The sequence below is a fragment of the Stylophora pistillata genome, chromosome 9 (genome assembly GCF_964205215.1).
Source record: "Stylophora pistillata chromosome 9, jaStyPist1.2, whole genome shotgun sequence".
Lineage (NCBI taxonomy): Eukaryota > Metazoa > Cnidaria > Anthozoa > Scleractinia > Pocilloporidae > Stylophora > Stylophora pistillata.
Window position 1 is genome coordinate 2,719,917 of NC_142527.1, and position 21,897 is coordinate 2,741,813.

Here is a 21,897-nt window from a genome sequence, read left to right on the forward strand (position 1 = left end):
AGTCTAGGGTCCTCTTTTGTCTAAGACAGAGATGACATATAAGAAAATGTTCCTTGTAACCAGTCTCTCGCCGCACTCTCTCTCCAATCCTCGTGGACAGAAACATGGCGACTTACATCGCCAAGTCACTGTAATACAATGTGTCTTCATTCGAGAATCATTACCTTTGTTTAAGCATTTTAGAACCAGTCGATTTACAAATTTGACAGTTAAATAGATACATGATATCATGAATCACACAAATTCTGCGTCGCTCTTTAAAGCACTGTTATAACTTTCGAATCAAGATTGAAAAGTTTGCTGAGGGTTGCAGTCTAAAGGAAAAGTCTAATTTTGAAGCATACCTGTATCCACGATGCAAATTAAAAGTGTGGAAGCCTTAAAATCGTGGCTAACAACTCGTTTGGAGTCAGTGTAAGTATATTTACGTATGAAAGCCAAACTGTATTACGTACGTAGACACAGTAAATACTACTTAACCGACTCATACATGGACATGAACGCTAAATTTTTTTGTAATTGTACATGTGCGATAGATGCCTTCCACATGAACCTGGATTTCAGGGGATTTCAAAATCGATTTGTCCTGCTGGTGTTCAATTTTTATTAAGTATTGCTAACTTTATTAGGCAACCTTCGACGTTTATTAGAAATTAGACAAGGTTTCTTGCTGTCGGCATTAATAACTTAATTAATCTCGTGGCAAGATTTCCATACAACCGCATACTTCATAATGTATACAATTCTTGGATAAAAGAAAGCAGAGGCAAAACAACAGATTACCTTTGGGATTATGGCTTTGTTTTTGATTGGTATGGGGCTATATGGAAATCTTTCCAATCTCTTTGAATCTGTGACCTTGTAGGGTGCCTAGCACCTAATTCCAGCTTACAATATTGTTGCTGAATCACACGTCAAGGTCATGAGAGTAAAGGAAACAAACACCAACTAAAGAAGCACTTTATTGTTAACCAAATTCTTCTTCTCGGCACCTTAGGGAATTTATAGAAAACAGTTTGTTTTTAATATAGAGAATGTTTATACTGATGTTTTTAAAAGGGGTGATAATAAGTTATCGTGAAGTTCAGAAAGCACTTCCTTGTTTGACAATGAAAGATCACTGATGATTAGAAGATCAGAAAATATATTTTTTGACTGCTGTTACCGGATCTTAAAATTGAACTTTGGTAAGCTTTCTGCACAGCCCCATACTTATTGTACCTACAGTTCTTGGGTAAAGAAAGCAAATTATGGTGAAAACAATAAATTCTCTTTGGTACTATGGCTTTGTTTTAAAATAGTATAGGGTTAAACATAAATTTTTCCTGACTTTTTATACCATTATCTTGGGAGCCTTTAGTGATATCTGATAAATTTAAAAATTTCACCTTAGTATTGAAAATGGCTTTGCTTTTACTCCAGATAATGGATTAGATGGGGTTTCCCAGGATGAAACAGCATGCTGCAAAGTGATAAAATAAAATAAAACCCTAAGTGATACAAGGGAAACTTTGATTTGCACCAATTGGCAGAAATGCATTTGGTTCAGTTTTATGACTTAACCTGTGGTATATTACAATTTTTCTCTTTTTACAAATGTTTCAGTTGTGATGCTGATCCAGCAGCTCTGGCCAAGTATGTTGTTGCTCTAGTGAAAAAAGACAAGCCTATAGAAGAACTCAAAGACATTTGTGTGGACCAGTTAGAAGTTTTCCTGTCTGGAGGTAAGATTATCGCAACTCAAAATGAAAAAGTCTGAAACTCCCTACAAGTCAAATTGACAGTTATATATATTTTATACCGTTCTTGTAGTACTAGTATCACTCACACGAGACCACTTTTTTTTTTCTTATTTTTCTTTTTTTTTTTTGCAGAAACAGCTACTTTTGTGAACACATTATTTGAAGCTCTTGCCACCTCATCTTATGTTCCTCAAACACTTACTGAACCAAATACTGGACCAATTGCTAGCTCTGCTCCTCTGCCAAAAGCTGTTCCTTCACAGTCAGCCCCTAACTCAACCACACCGCAGGAAAAACCCAGGAAGTCGTCCATATCAGAGGACTCACGAGTTCTAACAGAGGTAATTAAAAGTCTCGCGTGACCTTCTAGCATAATCTTTTAACTCCCAAGATCAGTTGAGGGCCACTAGTTACTCAGTTGAAGCACTGTCCCATGTTACCCTCGTAGTTCCATTTTCTGCCTTTAAAAACACACACAACCCGCAATTCTTCTATTCGCTCCGACGAAGGGCTAATGCTCGAAACATCAGCTTTTGTAATCGTTACGGTGGCCAATTTACCATTTCAACTTTGTTGATATATCCAAATTATTTCGTTACTCCCACCAATGCAGCCCCAAACAGTTTCTTTCGAAACTATCAGCCTTTATTTACTCGTTAATTAAAGTTGATTGATTGATTGATCAGATTGTTAATTCTCCCCTTTAGCTGTCATGTATTTCCTTGTTAATTAGTTAGTTATGAGAATTTCTTCTATTCTAGCCCTCAGTACTAGATGATGATGACAGAGATTTTAAGAGAACAAGGAGAACAACAGATTCTAGTGACAAAATTACCAGCTCAGTGGTGTCCAGCAGCGCTGACAGATCTCGCAAACGAAGAGGTGATGATGACGGCAGATTCAGGGGTGACTACTCAAAGTTTATGAAAGAGGAATCTGGTGGAATGCGACATGGAGATTCTGAATCTCATGATGATCAAGGCCCCAGAAATAAATCTGATGGAGCACATTATGACAATGCAACTTATCCTATTCCAAGTGCCATGCATCGTGAACGAAATAACAAGCATTTGGACGGCCAGGATGGGTTAATGCGAGCTGGTTTTATAAACTCTCATGATGATTCTAGGGGAAGGCGTGGCAGTCCCTCCTGGGATCGAAGAGGTGGTAGAATGGGGAGAGGACGATACAGAGATGACAGATTTAGAGATGACCGCTCAAGACATGGGCGAGAAGAAAGAGATAGAAGTGGTCCCAGAAAGTCTCGTTGTAGAGATTATGATGGTATGAATTCATCTTTTCTTTGTTTGACAAAAGATCTGGTCTTCCACTATAACATTATGCTAGACACATTGGTCTAACAAAGAGTATCATGAACTTTAGATCAAGAGGTCCTTGTTCAAGACCTGGTAGGTCGTTATTTTGTGTTCTTGAGTAAGACACATTACTCTCACATTGCCTTTCTCCTCCAAGGAGTAGAAATGAGTACTGGTGAACTCTCAGGGAAGCCTGGGAAAGTTTGTAAATGGCAAGCTGTTGGCGAGTGACTTACGAACTTTTTTAGTTTTCTCCCAACATCCTTGGTGGGTTATTATGTAAGTAAACCAATAGCAAGTGTAGTGGAATGCTTTTGTAAAATAACTTACAATTTTTCAATTTTCTAAGATTATACTGGTGTAATAAATGATAGATTTTTTACTAATCAGGGTGCCTTTAGTTTCTCAGTTATTTTATCAACAAAATTGTAATGTAAGGAATGTAATTTGAATTGAAACCAAATTTTCGGAACTAGCATTATAAGAAATGTATGGAAAGAGGAATTATTTTTAAGATCTAGGGAGTGAAAAGGTAAAGAAGTTGATATCAGATCTGAAGTGCATTTTTTTTTTTTTTTCCTTATAGAAAAAGGATTTTGCATGCGTGGAGAACTCTGCCCCTTCGATCATGGAAATGACCCAGTTGTTGTCCAGGATGTCCTTCCCCCAGGTATATTAGGCTTTCCAGATGGCCAACCCATCCCACCAGCGACATTACCTGGCACTGCTGGTCCAATACCAGGGAGTTACCCAGCCCCACACCCAGCCCCACACCCTGCCCCAAACTCCCAACCCCCTCCTCCAGGCACCACTGGTCCTTTACCAAATGATGTACCCAAATCCAAAGCAAGCCAGGAAGGTCCCGACAGCACTGTACCTGTGAGTGGCCCAAGACAAACAGCTCCAACCAGAATGGTTGCTCCACACAGCCAAGCCCCAGTCATACCAATGCCAACAGTTCATATGATGCCACAGCCTATGTTAAGGCCACAGGTACCCCGTCCTCAATTTGGTAATCCATTTGAAGGTAGGTCCTAACTTACCCACTTTGGTAATAAAATTAATTGGTTATTAACACCAACCTTGGCTTTTCCCTAATCCAACAGGGTACCACTAATAATAGTATATGTAATGAATTCACACTCATCTAAAAGCCACCCTATGCCTTATGATAGATAAGTTATGGGCAAAAGAATTTTTTGCATGAGGCATAGGGTGAGCTGAAAGAGGAATTGGCCAGCACTGCTGAAGGGGAGGAGAGTGGGGAAATTTGCAGAGACTGTGGCATCAGAAGACTTGCGAGAAGAGAGAGATATTGCATACAATGGCAAATAAAAGGTCTTGAGAATTTCCCTTGGGACTCTACGGCCAATAGCATTTCTGCCACAAGAATACGAAATCATCCCATTTACTAATTCGACATGTGGTAGCTTTCACATGAGTGAGAATGGTAACTACTTATTGATAAAAACCAAGAGTGTTGTTACAGGAAAATCTCAAACTGAGGCGTTGCCTTATTGACCAAGCAATAGGGACCTTAAGCAGTCAGGACGGCAATGCCAAACTTCGATTAAAAAATGAATTTCTACTCTTAGTCAGAATTTCGAAAATGGCTGCATGAGCTTACTGTCTCATAAGGCGTCACAGCTCAACTTCAGCATGATGTATAGAAGTAGCGTTGAGTTCCAAATGGAAATTAAATTATTTTGCCATCGCGGTTTCGGTTTGCAGACGACGCAAATTTTGGCGATTTCACATTGTTGTTTTGCATAGGACAGCTAAGAAATGTACAAAGTTTCAAAACGCACGTGCTGAGCTATTGTTCTGCCAATTAGATCTCTTGTTTTTCCACGTCCTCGTTGCTGTCGCTGTCGTGGTTGCTTAAGGTCCCTAATAAGTGTAGGGGCTGCTGCCTATGTAAGCAGACACCAACTGACAAACCCAAAGGACTGAAGGGGTGGGAGTTTGAATCCACAAGGAGTTGCTTTTACACAAAAAGTGATCAGCCAAGTTAATGGTTCTCTTTCCTTTCTTTTGATTACTAGATTCTTACAATCCAGAACAGCCTCAATTTGACAGGACACCAGTGTGGATGAGACTTGGCAATGGTCGTCCTCCTCACCCTATCCCCCCACATGGAATGTTTCACCCTAACATGGGTGGTATGAGGTCAAGAGAGCTCTTAGCAGTTACTCCAAATCCACCTCAGCTCACTGTTCAAGGTAAAAGGTTTCTAAAAGAGGCCAACTACCTGGTTCATAATAGCAACTTTTATTTTAAATAACATTTATCAGGGGTTTCATTAACGTTTTTAGCAGGAGGGCAACTGGTTTTCACAGGTGGGCAAAATTTTTTGAACTGAACTTCTTTATTAGATAAACTTTCCTCCAGATCGTCAAACCAGGAGGGCAAAAATCCTTCTCACATGTACAACCGGTTGATTTGCCCAGTGCCCGGCCCTTAATGAAACCCCTGATTTATAAACCTACTAGTTGGTCTTCAGTTCTTTCTTTAGTTAGATCCAAGGAGGCTTATTGATGCCAAGAATTATTAGATGGGGGTAGGAGGTGGGAAACTTTTTTACCCTTTTGTACCACAAAATCAGTGTACATATTCTCTACATTGTGTTTTATATGTTTCCTAAGATAATGACAAGGAGAATATGTTTAACAATCAAGAACTTTTAAAGCTGGAGATCATTTCCTTACTTCTTGATTCAGTGGAGATATTGTAGAGAGAAATTAGATGCTAGTTGTAGAACTTTTGCTGTGCTGGTGTTTTTATGAAAAGGCTCATAGGTTGGCAGATGTTGCTGAAAAGAAGATTGTGTCATGTTTTGCAGCTACTCCCCCATCCTCTTAGCCATGTAATGAGTTGACAATTGAAGCAGCTGCTAAGTAACCAATGAGCAATGGAAAGAAAAGTGTTGAAACTATGATTCATTCTCACTTCTAGTTCCAAACACGTCTGGCCCCAGAACAAGAATGCCCTCCATACCTGACAGAATCGTGATCCACTCAGATAATGTTCCTACTCCGCCTCAAGATCAACAGCCACCAGCCCTGAAGCAACCCTCTGCCGTGCCACAGCCAGGTGTGGGGCAGGCTCCTGGCAAGAAAGATGACGCTGTTCCAGTCAAAAGTCGACTTGGCTTCCCCAGGAAGCTTAGTGACACTTTGGAATTGAAGAAGATTCCTCGGGAACTGAACAACATTGCCAAGTTGAATGAGCATTTTCAACGATTTGGAACCATCAGAAACATTCAGGTGAACTTAAGTACCAGTTTAGTTTCATTTCAGACCTTCACAGGAGCAAGCACAATGCTTTGCAATGCAAATTGCATCAAATGAGAGTGGCACTTCACTGAGATGTAGCTAAAATCGACAGATTCTGAACAAAAGTTATCAACTGCTTCAAAATCTTATGATCTATTCATTTTCCACTCTTGTGTGTTCACAGGTTTGTGCCTTTGGTGATCCTGAAGCAGCACTTGTTCAGTTTTCTCATCACCAAGAATGTAAAGCAGCTTATTCCTGTCCTGATGCTGTCCTCGGCAACCGATTTATCAGGGTGTTCTGGCACAACCCTGACAGAAATCAGAATAATAAGGTATGCCATGGCTATTCAAACCTTAAAGATAATTGTAGTTTCAAAATTTTTCAGTGAGTGAAATACTTTTTGCTGATTGTGGGTGACATCTGAATTGGGAATTTCAGGATGGAAATTCAAAAAAAGAAGGCACGCCATCTAGTAACCCTGGATCAGAGTCTGCTGATGGGGAATCAACTACAAAGGAGAATTCCATTAAGGTTTGATTTGACTAAAAATCATCACTTGAATAAAAAAGGCTCAGTTAACATTGAATTTTAAGTTGCATTTTTCAATTTCACATTTAAATCTAGATTTTTTTATGTTACAATTATTTGACATATGAAATCAAACACCAAAATATTATTTTAATAACACTTAAGCTTGAAAACACTTTTGGAGTATAATTTATAACTTTGCGATTGTAATATTTTTTCTCGATGTTTTCACAGTCTGCTGCTGAACCTAAGGCAAAACCAACCATGTTTCAAAGTGGGAAGACAACTTTCTCAAAGACTGCAAAGGCACCTCCTGTTCTTGCACCATCTGGTCCAGCTTTGACTAAAAGGCAACAGGAACTTCAAAAACAGGTTAGAGGCATTTATCTTCCTGTTTACAGCAAGCTGGACAATCAGACATCACCTATCAGTAGAAATTGTAAAAGTAACATAACCCCTCTAGCAGATAGTATGTAAACAGTTTTAATAGAGAACTTTTACACTTAGCTTTTCAGGTCCTAAGTATAAACTAACATACCATCCTGTGTTGGTCTTCTTTTTTTGAATGACAGGAAGCTATGAAAAAGAAGCTTGAAATTCAGAAACAAAAGCAAGAACTACTCAACAAGCAAATTCAAGAACAAAAGGTAAGGAGCTTAAATGTGTCTTTTTTTTTTGACTGCCATGCTCAAACAATCAAGCGAATATTAATGTTAAGAGCCAACGTTTCGGCATCGTCATGATGACACCATTCTCAAGGCAAAGTGAATAAATAATGCCAAGATTTGATTTCCATGGTCTCTACAAGTAAGCATAATAACAAAGGATCACAGCTTATAATCAACTGTTAGTCACCATTTCAAAGCTTTTCTGTGTTATGTTACTGTAAACAAATAATTGTTTCAATTTCATTCTGTAGCTAAATCATCACTGTTAACATATTTTGTTTGCTCTCTTTCCAGCTTCTAATCTCCAAGCTTGAGAAGAAAAACTTGAGTGCCGCAGAGAAAGAGTTGATAATGAAGGTTAGAGACGCCCTGCTCAAAGATAAATTGTTACGCCGTCCTTTTATCACATTTAATTTGTAATTTTTCATCGCTTTTATTTCTAGAACTCGCAAAGTTCAGATTTGTATCTTTGTATTTTAACTACAGACCATCAAATCTCTAAGTTCAAACATTGAAATGTTGAAGAAGGAAGTGGAGTTAACAGCAATGGCAGCTAAATCAAAAGAGAGTCCTTCACAGGCCAGACAAATTGTAAGTGGGCATTCTATGATTTAGTTATATCAAGGATTTTTTTTCCCACTAACAGCCAAGTCCAATTAAAGTTGCCACACACACACACAGAGTCCTATGATAATGGTTTAATAGGATAACTTTCCCTTATATTTCATCAGTTGTTCTTTGTAAAAGTAGTCTGTCCTAGGACCCATTACTCAAAGGTCCTGGGCCAATAAAAGCTGTTCTGTTTTTATTGAAGATTGGGGTTTTAAAAGTTTTGAAAATTACATAATAAAACTATAAGCTAAGAAAACAAAATGGACCAGTTAAGATTACAGAACCTGCATCTCTGTTCTTTAAATTTTGATTTTAGAGTATGGTATAGCAGAACTTGTCCACCACTAGCTGGACCACATAAAATCCACTGATAAATACAACATACCACACCAAACTTCTTTGAGAACGCCTCCTCTATTATTGTATTATACTGTGAAACTAAAAATTGATTTAAGAAATTAGGGACACACAAATAGATTAAGAAATGCTTCAGGTAAATCAAACTTACATTATTGCCGGATCTGGCAAGAGGTGACATCGATTGAACCTTTCCTTCCTTTCCTTTACTAATTTCTTTCCTTACAAGCACGAGTGCTTACCAAAACCTGATCAAAGGGCCTTTTATCAAATATATTGAATTACACTTAAGAGTGCGTGATGAGCCCACCTAGTGTGACTTTAAAGATTATTAACCAAATCAAACAGCGAACAGAGAGTCGTGCTACAGGGGCACTTACATATGGTTTCAGGCCCGTTCAGTTACTGAGACTTTCAGGAAATGTGCCAAATTGTCAAAATATTGTGGTGATTAAGCATTTTCCTAATTTCAGGCTCAGAAAGCAATTCTTGACCAAGAGTTAGATCTCATTACCCATCAAAACACAGGAGAAGACACCACAGAACTGAAGAAAAAATTTGAAGAACTGAAACAAGAGGTACTATATAGCTAGGAACTTAAAGTTTGAAAATGTACTTTTTATTAGCACTCAATTTAAATAAATTTACAGACTGGGGTTTCAATAAAAGCTAGTTACCTGTGGTTTACCATACCTCCAGTCCTTGTCTATCAAATACATTTACTTAAGGAATATTCGTAGTTAAAAATATCAAATTGAAAGTTAAGGAGTATCAAACTGTATCATTATATATAAAATTATGTTTCTTTTACTACTTTTTTTTTCCCCTCAGGCCAAATCTCTTGGATTGTTAGACCCACCCAATAAAGGGCGTGGCAGAGGTGTGGTTAGAGGTAGAGGCAGAGGAACAGCTGTCAGAGGCAGGCCTCTTCCGAGAACAACACGGGTGTGGACAAGGGAAAGTGCCAGCCTGGATCACAGACCCAGACAGATTGTTGTGAATGAAGTCACACCAGAACAGAGAGAAGATATTTCAGAACACTACAGTGTAAGCTTTTTTAAACGAAATGCTCTCTCATTTGGTAGCTGTGTGTTTCCCAACACAGTTTTCAACATTGATCCAACCCAATTTATATCTTTTGTTACAGGAATTTGGAATTGTTGACAATGAAGAATATAGTGAGGACAAGAATACCCTTCACCTGACTTTTCGCACAAGAAAAGAAGCAGAAATTGTAAGTATAGTTCTTTCATTATGTAGTTGTCATGGTTTGTGCTCTTTTCCCAGTTTGACCTTTTATCTGCAATGGCTAGAACAACAATCTTTCAAAGAAAATGGGGATTATTGAACTTTGTTGATGGTAATGTATGAGAGCTTTTGTTTAAAACAGATCCTTTTCTCAAGAACTTTTCAACAAGCAATTTCCTGTCCTTCAAATTAACTATAGGTTGCTTCACTTCATGGCAGTGTACTTACTTCTGTTCTGTTATATGTCAGGCATACAACAAAGGGAAAACATTCAAAGGAAGAGCTCTGAAAGTTGCATGGTATCGTGCTCCAGTCCCTCCCCCTTCTCCATCTACAGCTGTTCCAACCACGCCCACCACACCTACCACTCCAACAACACTAAAGAAAGTTGAGGAAGAGCTAGGACTTTTTGATGCAGAATTGGTAAGTGGTAACTACAGTCCCTCATGTGATGGCTTGGTTGAAGTGCTTCGAGACTTGAGGAATTTTGCTCTAAATTCCTGTAGTTACTATTCCTAGGGACCGTTTCTTGAAATACCTGGCAACTTAACAGGCCCAAAAAGCTGAATGTAGTGGTTTTTTTTTTTTTTTTTTTTTTTTGTACTATTTAATCTCCAAATTGCCTGTTAAACCCCTTTACACCCTAACATCAGTATGCATATTCTCCATACTGTTTCTATATATTTCCAATGGTACTGACAACAAGAATTTCCTAGACAATCAGGAGCTTCTCTAATTGGTAATCATTTCCTTTATCCTCATGGCCTTCACATTTGATTAAAGCAGTTACTTTGTGGAAAATTTACAAACCAGTCACTTTTAACCGCCTCCCGGTTAGCTCAATGGATAGAGCGCTGGACTGTTGTGCGGGAGGTCGAGGGTTCGAGCCCCGGCCGGACCAACACTCAGGGTCTTAAAATAATTGAGAAGAATTTGCTACCTTTCTATAACATCAAGAAATGGTTAGATATTCTAGTCTTCTCGGATAGGGACGAATAAATGGAGGTCCCGTCTCCTGCGTGGTTGGGGTAGGAGACGTTAATTTCCCACACACGAGATTACTGTGTGATGGATGTCCTCCCCTGGGGTGGGATTGGTGGGATATAGGGCGCACTTAATTTGGAGCCTCGCTCTGTTGTGCGACCCTCACCACACTCTGGTGAAAGTGATTAAATAAATAAAATAAATAAAATCACTTTCATCTGTTTCAACTCATATTCTTATTTGTACATTTCCTTTGGTACCAACAAGGATTCTTTTAATAACAATCAAAGCTTCTTAGGATACTGATCATTTCTTTTTTTCTCATGACCTTGATGTGTGATTATGGGGTTATATTGTGAAGAGAAATTAGGTACTGGTCACTCTTAAGGGGTCCAAGGGTGAAAACTTATGTTCTCCTTTCAGGGAAAACATGAATTCGATCCTGAGACAGAGGAAGCCCTCCTTTTGGGAGAAGACTTTGACGAGGAAGAGGAAGAAGAAGATGAGCGATCATGGAAAAGATAGACTATTGCATGTTCTAACTCAACATTTTGTGATATAGATAGGAAAACCACTTTGCAATTTTCCAGAGTCAAAGTTTATTTATGTGAGCATGCCACATAATTCTGTAACCAAATGGTGGTGCTTGCCACATTTTAGATGACTTATAATTATATTATGTTGTTATTTCTATTTTAATTTTACTTCCTGTTGTTATGAACCATTGTACAGTCAATTAGTCACTGACCTTAGAAGAGTGAAACGATTCTTTAAAAAAAGAAAAATGAAGAAAAAGATAATGAAAAGAAGTTCTACAAAGAGAAAAGAACAAAAAACATTTGCTTGACTTCAAGCTCCCAGAAGAAAAATTCTTTCCCTCTTGAAAAAAACAGTGAAGACAAAAAACACACTTCTGAAAAAAAAAAAATACAGTAAAAAAAAAAAAAAAAAAAAAAAAAAGGCTCAAAAGTCAATGATCAATGTGAGTGTATGGAGACTGGTGACCAAAGATTTGTGAAGCAAAGCCTGGAGAATGCTTGACATCAAAAGCAGGAGGAGGACTGGAATGAAAATGTTTCTTTTGGAATGAAGAGGAACAGGATTATTTAAGATCTTACATCATTTACAGGCAAGGATATGCAAGGTCAGTGCACATAATTTGTCTCGGTAAATTCAGGGTTCTTGTCATATTCAACTGGAAGACTGTAAGGCTAGATATCAAGTAGGCATACATATTCTCAGGAAAGTCATCATAAAATTTAATTGCATGCACCCCTAACAATTTGTGAAAGGTCACTCAAGGTTTCATATACTTTTGGTATGAATAAGCAAGCACATGCAGCACTCCCAAGCTAATTTTTTGAAAAGTCGCTGTTTGGCGACCTTCAATTGTAAAATGGTCGCTATAAAAAAAATTTCAGTCCTTCCCCCCTCCTCCCCCCCCCCCCACAAAAAAAAAAAGCCAGAAGGAGGACACTTCATGATATATTACACGAGTGCTATTGCACCGAACAGCTCGTTTTTAACACTTAACTTTGCTACTGTAAGAGAAAGAAAAGGAAGAGACTGTCTAGTGACAAAAACCATTTATTTCAACATTACAAAGCTGCTGAGACCGTATAACATTGCCAATTGCGGCAAGAGTACCATACAACCCCATCATTAATTATGCATTCAGACTAGTAGAATTTGTTTTTAAAGTTTTGTCGTGAAAGACAAAGAAGTGGAATGCATAATTAATGTTTTGGGTTATATGGTACCCTTTCCCCAATTGCTTCTTCAAATTGATTGAATTTGCCATTTTTTTACGTAGTTGAGTTTCTGAACAACGAGAGGTGAAAAGAGAAACACAGGTGATGCCCCCACTTGTACTATTGATTAAATTTGTCCTATTGTTGATAATTTTTCAAGTAAGTTTCTCTTTTAATCTGTTGGTTGCCAATTGACAACTTTTGCCAGAATTTTAGTCGCGAAATTTTTTTTTTCACTTGCCATGGCGACCAAAATGGTCGCAGCTTGGAGCGCTGACATGTGATTTTCCACCTAATATCTCATTAGCAATTCTCCTTTCGGTCTGCCATACATTTCATATGATGCAATTCTGAGAATGTGGTGTTGGATCAACCTATATCCCCTAATTCTTGTCGCTGGTCACTGATATCATATTGATATTGAAACGAGAAATTATGTCTTGATCACTTATGAGGGAGGAACGGTTAAATATCATCATGTACAGTACTGCTGAAGAAGTAAACAACAAGAAAGTGGACACCAAACATTTTTATTTCAACACTTTCAGAACTGTCAAATTGCCTACAATGTTATTTTGCAATATCTCATAGAGCAAAAGTATTAACTTATTTCAGTATAGAAAAAGAAAAGGTTTATTTTATATCCAGCACTACATTGCTCTGGGAGTGAGATCTTTCAGTTAGGAGACTCTTGACTTCACTTTATCAAGAAACTGAAAAAAAAAATAAAAAAAAAAAAAAAAGGCACATACATCTTAGTCAACAATTAGGTATCATCCTACAGCAGGCTTGGAGGAAGGAAGAACACAGGTAAATTTAGATTAGAGTCTGTAAAGATTGTTATACCACTTTAGATTCTTCTGTATTATTGAGGCATAAAAGAGATACAGGTCTTTTTTGTGTTAACAGTCTCTACAGCATGCTTATTGGAAGGAAGAACTCAGAATAACAGGTAAATTTAGATTAGAGTTTGTAAAGATGGTTATACCACTTTAGATTCTTCTGTATTATTGATGGATACAAGATATACAGATCTTTTTTGTGTCAACAGTCTCTACAGCATGCTTATTGGAAGGAAGAACTCAAAATAACACAGGTAAATTTAGATTAGAGTCTGTAAAGATGGTTATATCAGGTTAGATTCTTCTGTGTTATTGATGGATATGTCATACAAGAGATACAGATCTTCTTTTTTTGTGTTTACATGATCTTTAAATATTTAGGGATCCAGAGAATTCTCAAAAGTTAACAGTCCAGGGATCCATTTCTCGAAGATCCCAGTAACTTAATGGGCCTGTAAAGCTGTTTTGTTTTCATTGAAGATGAAGGTTCTAAAATTTTGAAAATTATACAATCAAACCGTCAGTTAAAAAATCAAATTAGACTGGTTAGGGTACCAGAACTTGATTCTGTATTTGTTCAATTTTAATTTTAAAATATGGCTTTGGGCCCCTTATGTAACCAGGATTTTTGAGAAATGGCTTCAGAATTCTCCCAACCCCCCTTGTGCTGAAAGAAGGTTAGGTTAACATAGAGAAAGTCCCCCATTGCTGAAATACTATTTGCTCTGACAGAGAGCTGACTTTTCAAACTCAAGCTTTCTTAGATTTGATGTGGTGGTCAATTTACTTCGCTTAAAGTGCACCTAAATCTCCAATTTTTTTTTTCCTTTAACGAAATAAGCTTATTTTTCGGAGTATTTCTTTGCAAAAATTTTTTAATTTGCTCAAATCTTTAATTTTCTGTGCCCAGTCAAAATATGGAAAATCGGACACTATCTTGCCCCACGACTGAGTTTAAAGAGGAATGGCTCTAGCGGGTAATGTGACATCAAATTGAGAACACGAAAGTCTGCATTTCATACATTTTCACTTGTTTGGGAAGGTTGTCGTCAATATTGTTCAAAATATGCTGACTAGGTGTGTTGTATGAGGAATGTATGAAGCGCGATACCCTCTTGCAAATTTCGCATGTTGCTACATCCTTCTACAACACACTTCGTCAGCATATTTTTTGACAATATCGACTGCAACCTTCCCAAACAAGTGAAAATGTGTGAAATGCAGACTTTCGTGTTCTTGATTTGATGTCACATTACCTGCTAGAGCCTTTCCTCTTTAAACTCAGTCTTGGGGTAAGATGGCGGCCGATTTTCCGTAGTTTGACAGCGCACAGAAAATTGAAGATTTGAGCAAATAAAAAAATTTTTGCACAGAAATACTCCAAAAAATACGCTTATTTCGTTAAGAAAAAAAAATTGGGGGTTTAGGTACACTTTAAATTCACGATACTTGTATCAAGTATTGTTAGTACGATGCAATTTCATACTGCTGAATCTAAAACCTCTAATTGCCATTCAAGACAATTTTTCCAGGAATAATTGAAGCTACACAATGCCTGGATTGATTACCTGTAAGGATATCCATGGTACTTGGAACGAAACACAGACAACAGCAAGCTGAAGAACAACACCACCAGACCCAAACCAACCATAACTACAACTGAGTGACAAGATCAAGTGTTATTATTCCCTGTTCATTATGGCAACAATATGGAGGACTGCAAGAACCACTCTAGTCTGTTCCAAGCATTCAGATAGTATAACAGAGTGCCACAGTAGCAAGAGTGCAACAGTGCCACAGTAGCAGTGGAGTGAAATAAGCAAGGGAAGCTTGGATCTAGACATGCACATGACATACACGTGTAAAGAACATTTATTATACAACCTGACCCAAAACTCCCTCAGTTTTCACTTGACAGCTGCTACTGTGCTGTTCACAATTGTGTAAAAAGGTAAAGTCTGTTTATGAGCCAAGTGGCCCATAAGGCCGGGACTCAACTCTGGTTTCAATAGCATGAAGCGCCTAGTAGTATTTCTACTCTTCCCTGGATGGAAAGCTAGTCCATCACAGGGTTACCCCTGAACATTAAATTTGCCGGAACCCATTTAAACACCTGGCTGAAGAGAGGCACTGTCTTGCCCAAAAACACAACACAAATGTCCCCAGCCAGGGCTCAAACCCAGACCACTTGATCTGGAGGCAAGTGCACTAACCATGAGGCCACTATGCCTCCCCTTATCATAATTGTGTATAGTTTTACTAACTAAATGCCTGGAACAGGCTACAACCACTCAGAAAAATCATCTTCATAATATCTTTATCTCCTTCAAAAGCACTATCAGCTATCAATTCTTGGCAGTACCTAAGGAGATAGTATTTCTGTGATAACAGACAATCCTAATTTTACTAGTGGTCCTCCTCGCATTTTCTCTCTTGTTTCTGGTAGCAGATTAAGAGTGTACGACAAAATGTATCAGGGAAAGAACAGACTTTAACTTCAAAATAAAAGGGAGTTAGAACACCTACTTTTGCGTTTTCCAATCTCTTTGACTTCAAATGCCTTCTCATTGAGAAGAATCATGCCAGCAACATACAAGGCATCTTTGAAAATGGGTCAAGGAATAAGCCAATATAAAAACTATAGGAAAAAAAAGTTCTAAAATGTATTTTAAATGTGGTGCATTGATTTTTTTTTTTTTTTAACTTGTGATGAATGTCAATCAAACTAAATGCTCCAAAAAGTATTTAAAGAAAATAAAATAGCCATCATACTTCTCTCACAAAAAAACAATCAAATTAAGTAACACCCTTCTCCAGTCACACTAAGATTACCAACATCACAGTTCTGGTCATTTCCTCTGGTTGAACAACACTATGGTAAATACTCCAAGAAGAAGGGACCAAAAGTAGCTTCTTTTTTTGCCCCAATTGTATCAGGATTTACCTTATTCCTCTGTAGAGGTTGTATTCCATTGGTTATTTCCTGGAACCACATTGTCAACAGGGTTTCTTTGAAGTTCTGAAGTATTACAGCCAAATTGGAACATTTCTCACTTTTTATTAAAAAAAAAAAGACACCCAGTATCTTGATTTCTACAAAAGGATACTAAGCAAAATGACAATGTGAGTTTCAGCAACAAACTGAGCTTGACTACTGCCATGTATGTAGCTCTAAATAAAACACATTATTTATTCATTTAGTACCACATAAGAGTAGAAAAATAGAATTTCACATGCATAAATGCTAGAAAACAAGTGTACATCAGGGTTGTTGCTAAGTGCAGGCTGCCAGCGAAATTCAGCAGAAGAAAAAGTGGAGATCACTGGCTTGATTCTTAGCTAGTGATCACTTGGTAAAGCACAATGGGCACTTCTGAGGTTACACACATACAATCGTTCACCACCTTTCGAGCCACCTCACTTGAAGTTTCGGCCAGCAGCATAATTTCTTAGCTACAACTCTGGTATATTAAGACACAACTTCTTTACCATCCATTGCTTGTAACTTACCACTTGTCCTGTTTGTGGATTTTTGTGGGCATAAGGAGGTCCTCGGATGTGGTTCCACATCTGACCAGAAGTCATGACAAACACCACACACTGTTTGAGGACAAAATGTTTTGATTTTTTTTTTAATGTTTCAAAATCTCACAAAATTCCTGCTTTCCCCCACACAATTAACTGCCAATCTTGCACACTTTTAGCTTTTTTTCATGCCTCTTGTTACAAGCCCTGAGATATTGTGGTGAGTTAAAAAAGACATAACCTTTTAAAAACTCTTTCTACTTTTGCTGACAATAGTCCATTTTACCGTTGTGTGCTTGGTTGCCAAGCCTTTCAACAGGAGTGAGGCTATGGGTGACTTTGTTATGATACAAACCTTGCTGCCTTTCAAATGTAAATCACTTTATTATCATGCTAAGAAGATACAGGTCTCTATCACAACAAGGTCACCTTCAGCCTCACTTTGAATCAAAAGCTTGGCAACTAAGTACACAACTGTAAAATGGCCTATTCCTCTCAAGGAAACAGCTCAGTAACCTGGCCACACTACACCACCTCCAGAACTCAAGTCATATGGTCGAAAAAAGAGAGGAGTTTGTGAACAGCTACTGCTAAAAGGTTATCTGCCTTTCAGATATCAATAAGCTTGTGTACCACTTGCACATTTTGGTTGAAGCCATGTTTTTAGTTGAAATCTGTTATTTCACAGATTAGCAGTCAGCTTGTAAAGCAATATAGATAAATATATAGATAGTTTATTAATAACCGATTTGCAACCAAAAGTTGAATTATACAATTATTTACAAGTTTTAAACATTGATAATTACATTAAATAGACTAAATGTATTAAAATAGCAATAAGGACACTAAATATAATTATTTTCTAAAAAAAAAAAACGGTTGTATAAAACCCTTCAAGCCTTAAGGGCATTGAAGGTAATAAAACTATTACGAAACCTGTTCGTCTTAAAAACTGGCTTAAAAACAGGTGGCCTCCTGCATCAATGTTTTAGCACACTTTCAGGCAGTTTTCAAAGTTAAGGTTTCATTTTGGATTCTCAAAATGACAGCAGTGTCATAATTTGATAGGATAAAAATTGTATGGTTTCTGAATTATGCTGGTCAAGATCTTTTCACATGAAAATAAAAAAATATATAAATAAATAAATAAGCGCCACATTTTTTACCAGAGCTCCAATAGCCCAGTAGGTCTTGTTGTAGAGGAATTCCAAGTTTTTACGGCGCACATACAGAAGTCCACCAATTAGGACTACGAGTAAACCCATTATCACGGCACCCATGTAATTGGGTGGACGGAATACCCTGATCTGCAAAAAAAACCAAACAACAATAGAACCTTTTATTTGACAACTACTAACACAAAAGTACCTCTTTAAAAGGTTTATCTTGCACAGTTGTTTTCATTACTGATGACTCAGCTCTTTTTTGTTCCACTCCCATGACCTCATAAGTGATTCTCCTAACTATCAATCAAACAATTCTTGTAAAAATGTAAATTTGGAGAATTTAGTAGTGGATCAACAAAAATACCCTAATCGATATTTTTCTTTGTTCTCATCACTTGTCCACTTAATATAATTGTAGTATGGTAATATCAACTAAGTTGAAATTGGCCACCGTAAAGAGTTAAAAAGCTGACGTTTCGAGCGTTAGCCCTTCGTCAGAGCGAATAGAGGAATTGTGGGTTGTGTGTGGGTTTATATACAGGAAGTGAAGCTATGCTATTGGTGGGGGCATGGCGACGAGAAAAACAAATAAATTTCATTCTAATAATTTATTTGTGTTTTTCTCATCGCCATGCCCCCACTAATAGCGTAGCTTCACTTTCTGCATATAAACCCACACACAACCCATAATTCCTCTATTCGATCTGACGAAGGGCTAACGCTTGAAATGTCAGCTTTTTAACTCTTTACGGTGGCCAATTTACAATTTCAACTTAGTTGATATTACCAAATTACCTTGTTACCCCCACCAACGCACCACCACAGTTTCTTTAGAAACTTACCCCCTTTATTTAATATTGTAGTGATTGTACGGGGAAAATTCTGCCGTAGTCACAAATGGGAGTTACAGGGTTAATCTTTTTTATAATAATCAAGTTTTAAATCAACTCATAAAAATGTGCACCATCAAAAATAATACCACATAATGTTGTTGTACAGAAGCAACATGATTATTTTCACTCCTTGCACAATGTAGATAGTTATGACAAGTTTATGGAAACTACACATACATTAACATCTGTACGTTCTGCCACCCATCTGGCCAACTGTTCAGCAGAGAAGCCAGTCCTACCGTGAAAACAAACAAAAGTGGACAGTCAAAAGTGTGTAAAATTTATTTACTCAACAGTCAAAGCAGAACCAATATATGGTTACTTTAAATCTGTAAAAGAGAATTGACCTCTCAAAAAATAAAGATGGTATTAGAGTGACTGAAGGTAATGTAATTGTAAAGCTGCATTGAAATGTAGAATATTTTACCGTTGAATATCGTAAGTGTCTGCCTTTTTGGGTTTTCCCTTTGGTGGAAAGTGCATGAACATTGGTGCAGAATTCAATCGCAGCTATAAACACAAAACAAAAAACATTATAGCAAGTTTTGTCAGAACACAAATTAAAATACTTGTCCAAAATTTTAATGTGACAAGATGGGTTCCACTTGAGGTATAAACTTCAGAAAATTGTTCATCAAAATGACTTATCTTACCGCAGTAAATACATCTGGACCTTCATCGAAATCAACTACTGCAAAGAAAACTTTGTTGGAATACTGCTGTGAATAGCGCCAGGAGTTGGCAAGGATTGTAAACTCATTATTAGCTTCTCTGTTGCAGGAGGAAAAGAAAAACACATTTTAGAACCAGCAAGATTCCAACCTGCATCCTTTACCCTTTCCACCCATGCATCACTATGAATGTTCTCCACACTGTTTTCTTTACATTTCCAATGACATTTATCCTTTCACTCCCGCCAAAGATTTCATTCCCAAAATTTCACGTTACATTTTCAACTGTATTCAGTTCTCCCATCTCTCATCCATCCGTTAAACCCTTTACCCCCTGACAACGTCAGTATGCATATTCTCCATACTTCCCTCTTTACATTTCCTTGGGTGCTGACAAGGAGAATTTGTTGCACATCAAGAGCTCCTACACTCAGTGATCATTTCCTAAATTCTCATGAGTGATTCAGGGGTGATAATTATTTTGTAAGGAAAAATTGGATTTTAGTCACTCTTAGGGTTTAAAGGGTTCATTTAGGTTCTGAGAATTTGGTTTTAAATCAAAGAATATCCCAATGATGATACCACCTTTCATGCAATAAAATTCAATTTAACAGAGTTAAAAACAAAGAGCATCAGCATTCTTTAGTAGTCAGCAGTTTTTGCATAGACGCATGTGGTAGAACTTCATGTACTCTTAGTTCAAGGCGTTCTTGCATGTGCTTTGAGCGTGTACTTGCAGAATTCCCAGACAGTTCCACCACCCCCCCCCCCCCCCATTCCCTCCCTCTTTCCACTGTTTATTCAGTGTGACAGGTGCCTGTTTCCCTTTCCTGTGTGGGGACTCATGGCTGGGTTGCCAGGATTTGCCAGCCATAGGAGAAGACTCCATCTAAGAGCTGGCTGCTAATAGTGGAAGCTCCTGGATGTTTTAGGCACTCAACTTCCACTTAGTGATACAGTTGTTAATGCAGGATATTGCATAGAAATTATCAATAAACACCTTCTTTTGGTGGTGATCGAATTTGTTATTCTCATAAACTTTATGTTGGATTCAGTGGAGACAATGTTGTGATAAACTTCCTACCTACAAATGGTACATTGTCTGTGTGGTGCAAGAGCTGTCAGCATTAGGATGACTGAGTAATTCCTTGGTGATGCTCTTAAGTACGTTCTGTATTTGTCTCCATTTAATCTAATGACTGGCTTCCTTTGATTCCAGTCCATAAGCTGTTTGACTCTAGTTTCCAATAGAGACTGAAAATTTAACAGAACAGTAATTCTCAGAAGTTAGTTGTGTGTCCCCCTTGTCCAGAAGGCTTTTCCCATAATTTTTTTGTTTCTCATCAACTTTTGTTTGTTTCGTGGGTTGATTGGTTGGGCAAAAAATATAATAATAAAAGAGAACAAATAATTTACTGAGGTAATTTTCCAAAAAATGGGTCAGTCTGGCATTGAGAGATTTAGAATTTTGAGGGGAAAGCCTTTATGCATGTATGTACCAGATTTAAATAGCTAACCATTCATATCCAAGTACTTTGTGAAAAAGATAGTTTTGGCTTATGATTTCACTTTAAAAAGCAAGCTTTGTTCCAAAAACCATGCGACTGTTGATCAGTTGGGTATATTTTCCAACAATTATTCAAATTATTAACTATGACAACAAATTGACAGATTTACCAAGCTAAAAATTGCAAATCGAGAATTTAAATAAAAAAAGAGTAAATTCAGAACAAAATTTAAAAAGACACCAATTTTTTTTTTCTTTCCCTGTTCGTCCCCTTAGCTCTAAACTGAAAGTCAAGTCATTCCTGGGAGCGGGAGTAACTTCAGAACGAAACAAAGAGGAACTTGATTGAAACAACAGTTTCAACTCACAATTAAAATCATAATCATCAAAATGACTCTAATTATCACGAGAAAAAAAGCTTCAATTCACTAGGTTTGCACTGCGGAAATATGGTTGAAACAATTTTTCGAAAATCATTTATTCGGCATCTGTCAATGAAAGCAGGTTATTGACAAGAAGACCGCAGATTCGGTCTGTCGAATCAAGCGTCAGTTTGGCGTTTCTGGAACGATTCGATTTCTCGGAAGATCTACCCTAACTGTTATTCAATCTAAACGGTTCCGTACCTCTTTTGAGACCTTCTTCTTGCCATAACAGACTGAAAGGCCAAATAAAAGCGCTAGGAGCAGCAGCCAACCGCGAGACGCCATGTTGGAGCTTCCAGGTTGGTAACCAGGCCCCTTTCAGTTTACTCCGATAAAAGGGTGGCGTGGGTGCTAAGAACAAATTTCTGAAATAGCAGAAATAAG

At 37.6% G+C, this 21,897-nt stretch overlaps 2 protein-coding genes and 1 long non-coding RNA gene across 9 annotated transcripts; 1 reads left to right on the forward strand and 2 right to left on the reverse strand.

Moving 5' to 3' along the window:
* Nucleotides 1-82: 82 nt before the first annotated feature.
* Nucleotides 83-15,851, forward strand: LOC111326288 (RNA-binding protein 26). Of its 7 annotated transcripts, XM_088734261.1 has the most exons (22): nt 83-414; nt 1,606-1,724; nt 1,875-2,083; nt 2,504-3,026; nt 3,645-4,085; nt 5,104-5,280; nt 6,014-6,324; nt 6,518-6,667; nt 6,775-6,867; nt 7,099-7,236; nt 7,437-7,511; nt 7,827-7,889; nt 8,019-8,123; nt 8,975-9,079; nt 9,333-9,548; nt 9,649-9,735; nt 9,999-10,172; nt 11,157-11,877; nt 12,547-12,586; nt 13,394-13,436; nt 13,536-13,580; nt 14,846-15,851. In XM_088734261.1, exons 1-18 carry the CDS (start codon nt 356-358, stop codon nt 11,256-11,258), a joined length of 3,147 nt encoding a protein of 1,048 aa, XP_088590387.1. In that variant the 5' UTR covers nt 83-355; the 3' UTR covers nt 11,259-11,877; nt 12,547-12,586; nt 13,394-13,436; nt 13,536-13,580; nt 14,846-15,851. The 7 variants fall into 7 exon arrangements, with proteins under 7 accessions (XP_088590387.1, XP_088590386.1, XP_088590389.1 ...); XM_088734260.1 differs by having other exon boundaries at nt 11,157-12,586; XM_088734263.1 differs by lacking the exon at nt 13,394-13,436.
* LOC148722788 (uncharacterized) lies at nt 6,997-7,511 on the reverse strand. The gene is made up of 2 exons (XR_015992011.1): nt 7,403-7,511; nt 6,997-7,288 (listed from the first exon to the last, which is right to left on the reverse strand). It is a non-coding gene; the product is annotated as an uncharacterized LOC148722788 (long non-coding RNA).
* LOC111326299 (dolichyl-diphosphooligosaccharide--protein glycosyltransferase subunit TUSC3) lies at nt 12,999-21,873 on the reverse strand. Its single transcript, XM_022930268.2, has 11 exons — nt 21,715-21,873; nt 20,666-20,835; nt 19,564-19,681; nt 19,338-19,420; nt 19,088-19,145; nt 18,018-18,158; nt 16,837-16,926; nt 16,434-16,497; nt 15,853-15,927; nt 14,895-14,985; nt 12,999-13,197 (listed from the first exon to the last, which is right to left on the reverse strand). Exons 1-11 carry the CDS (start codon nt 21,796-21,798, stop codon nt 13,182-13,184), a joined length of 990 nt encoding a protein of 329 aa, XP_022786003.2. The 5' UTR covers nt 21,799-21,873; the 3' UTR covers nt 12,999-13,181.
* Nucleotides 21,874-21,897: the final 24 nt, after the last annotated feature.